Below are 2384 nucleotides of genomic sequence, written 5' to 3'. Positions count from 1 at the left end.
TAAGTTCTGGAATGAGTTTGGTAAATCCATTAAACTTGGTATCATTGAGGATGCCACCAACAGACAAATACTATTTACTTGGTATCTTCTATTACTATTTCAGCCAAATAGAATGGCATTGAGAGGAGAATAAACTTAATTTTTCTGCCATTGAGGAAAGAGATAGGACAGTTTTCATTCCCACTAGCCCAATGCTATACATGCTCTACCAATATGACTAGTTGCAGTTAATTTTGGCATATTGTTAAGGAACAAGTTTTTCCACTCTCTCCCCCACAAATATTCTCATGTACCCTTTATTCCTTTCTTTCTTTCTATTCTTTTAATTTTTTTTGTCAAATATTTGATGTCTCTAATGTATATATGGTTTCTTCTTTTGCTTATTGTTTTTGTCACTTGACATGTTATATCCTGAAATGGACACATGGGTGTATTTGGACTTGAAGATCCCAATGGTTAGTTTTCTTCTCTTATGAATCTCCCTTAGTGCATCTTTTTTACATTCTTTTTTGCAGTTTCCTTCAATCCATGATATATTGTCATCATCCTATAATCATTTTAGAAATTCTGGATATTCAAAATGGTTGAAATAATACCGTAAATATATTGAGGTAGATCTCTATAAAGAAAATAAATGAACACATCATTGATTAAGAAGTTTCTTCTATTTGGTCGACTTTCTTCTATAATATAATAAACTAAAGCATGTGGATGATAGTGAAATTGTTTTGGGCTAAAAATAAAAAAATTGTTCACTATATTAAACTGATTTTGTAGGCCGAGGGGCGTACGTTGTGTGCTCTTCCGAACGTTAAATACGTGCTCTTTCGAACGTTAAATACGTGTTCATCATTTATATAATAATTTGGGCCCAGGTTTGATTGTCACTTACTTAATTCTTTCTACTATATAGGCTTTGTTACCCAGGATGATATACTTTGTTCACTTGCTTGAAAAATACTATTGTATGTCATTCTTGATCAGTGTTTCTAAGTTGATTTCTCTTTCAGGTAGTGATGAGCATCTTGAAAGGAAGATTCTAGATCCTGAGCGCTTGAGTAGGGTGGAATCAATTTTTGGCAATCTTTCAGAAACCATCAAAATATATGGTCCTTGGTCTTCTGCATGGGTAGGAGAAGCTGGAGGGGCATACAACAGTGGTGGCAATCATGTTTCTAACAGATTTCTAAACAGCTTTTGGTGGATAAAATTGGTTGTCCATTCCTTCCATCAGTTTTTGTTCTTTTTTAATTTCTAAAGGATGGATTATGATGTTTTATCTGTTATATTTAGCAAAACATGTTGCTAAATATAAAATTGGTTCTTTTTTAAATTGGTTGTGATTTATTGTAAGTTTTGAAATTTAAATGGCTCAGGTACTTAGATCAACTTGGAATAGCATCCTGCTACAACACTAAAGTCTATTGCAGGCAGACTTTAATTGGAGGGAATTATGGCCTTCTCAATGCCACCACCTTTGCTCCCAATCCTGACTACTACAGGTAAGTACTAATTGAAAATTGCAACAAACAAAAAGAGAATACTTTTTTTCCTTGAAGGTTACTTGAAGATTTCTGGTGATTATTACATCATGTTTGAACATATCTAATCCTAGGTTCTGGCCTTGTTTCTAAACAGTGCAGTTTTGTGGCATCGGTTAATGGGAAAGAAGGTTCTTGCGATCTCAAGTGATGTTCATATTAAAGACTTTTACCTACAGTTAGAAAATGTAAGTAGAAGTTAATAACTTTTACCTACAATTGAAGGTAATAGATACATATTAAAGACTTTTACCTACAGTTAAAAAATGTAAGTAGAAGTTAATGACTTTTACCTACACACTATACATAGTAGGTAAAACCTATAGTGATAGACAATTAACCGTCATTATACGCCCCCTCAAAGTTGACAGAAGAAACGTCCGTAGGACAAAATCTATCATACATTTACCTACAGATTTTTTATTTATAGTGACAGTTTTTGTCCGTAGGTATAAGTCATTTTTCTTGTAGTGATAATAAATTATATAATAAATTATGATTGAATGATCATATAAAATTAATTAATTTTCAAGTTTGTGTTATCTATATTATCTCTAAGACGATTTTTTTGGTTCAAATGGTGTCTAGCAGGTCTGAATGCGTTTATTCAAGATACTTTCATTTTGGAGCAGTAGTTTATACAAAACAGTGAAGGGGCTGCTAATTACACCTGTCTTTTTGTTCTTTTATTGCTCTTATATATATTGGTAAAAATACTGTGTGAAAATTAGTTTCTGTTTTTATATGATTGCATAAAGAAAATTTATTTTTGTTTGTATTGTAGGTTTAGCTCTCCCTATGGCGAGGAACTAACTACACAATAGAAATTAGTTTTTATTGTAC

General features: G+C 32.2%; 1 protein-coding gene across 1 annotated transcript; it reads left to right on the top strand.

The window, feature by feature from the left end:
* The first annotated feature begins 424 nt into the window (after positions 1 to 424).
* LOC121172624 (heparanase-like protein 1) lies at positions 425 to 1971 on the top strand. Its single transcript, XM_026124050.2, has 4 exons — positions 425 to 455; positions 1011 to 1200; positions 1377 to 1502; positions 1639 to 1971. The coding sequence occupies exons 1-4, from the start codon at positions 425 to 427 to the stop codon at positions 1742 to 1744; spliced, it is 453 nt and encodes a 150-aa protein (XP_025979835.1). The 3' UTR covers positions 1745 to 1971.
* The last annotated feature ends 413 nt before the right edge of the window (positions 1972 to 2384 follow it).

Source organism: Glycine max, chromosome 10 (genome assembly GCF_000004515.6).
Source record: "Glycine max cultivar Williams 82 chromosome 10, Glycine_max_v4.0, whole genome shotgun sequence".
In the NCBI taxonomy this organism is placed as follows: Eukaryota; Viridiplantae; Streptophyta; class Magnoliopsida; order Fabales; family Fabaceae; genus Glycine; species Glycine max.
This window is presented reverse-complemented; position numbering and strand designations above follow the sequence as displayed.

What these genes read in the sequence shown, in the direction of transcription:
- LOC121172624 (XM_026124050.2), top strand. Translation starts at nt 425, where the DNA reads ATGGGTGTATTTGGACTTGAAGATCCCAATG. An exon ending in AGATTTCTAAACAGCTTTTG is followed by an intron (nt 1,201 to 1,376) that starts GTGGATAAAATT and finishes TAAATGGCTCAG; the next exon opens with GTACTTAGATCAACTTGGAA. An exon ending in CCCAATCCTGACTACTACAG is followed by an intron (nt 1,503 to 1,638) that starts GTAAGTACTAAT and finishes GTTTCTAAACAG; the next exon opens with TGCAGTTTTGTGGCATCGGT.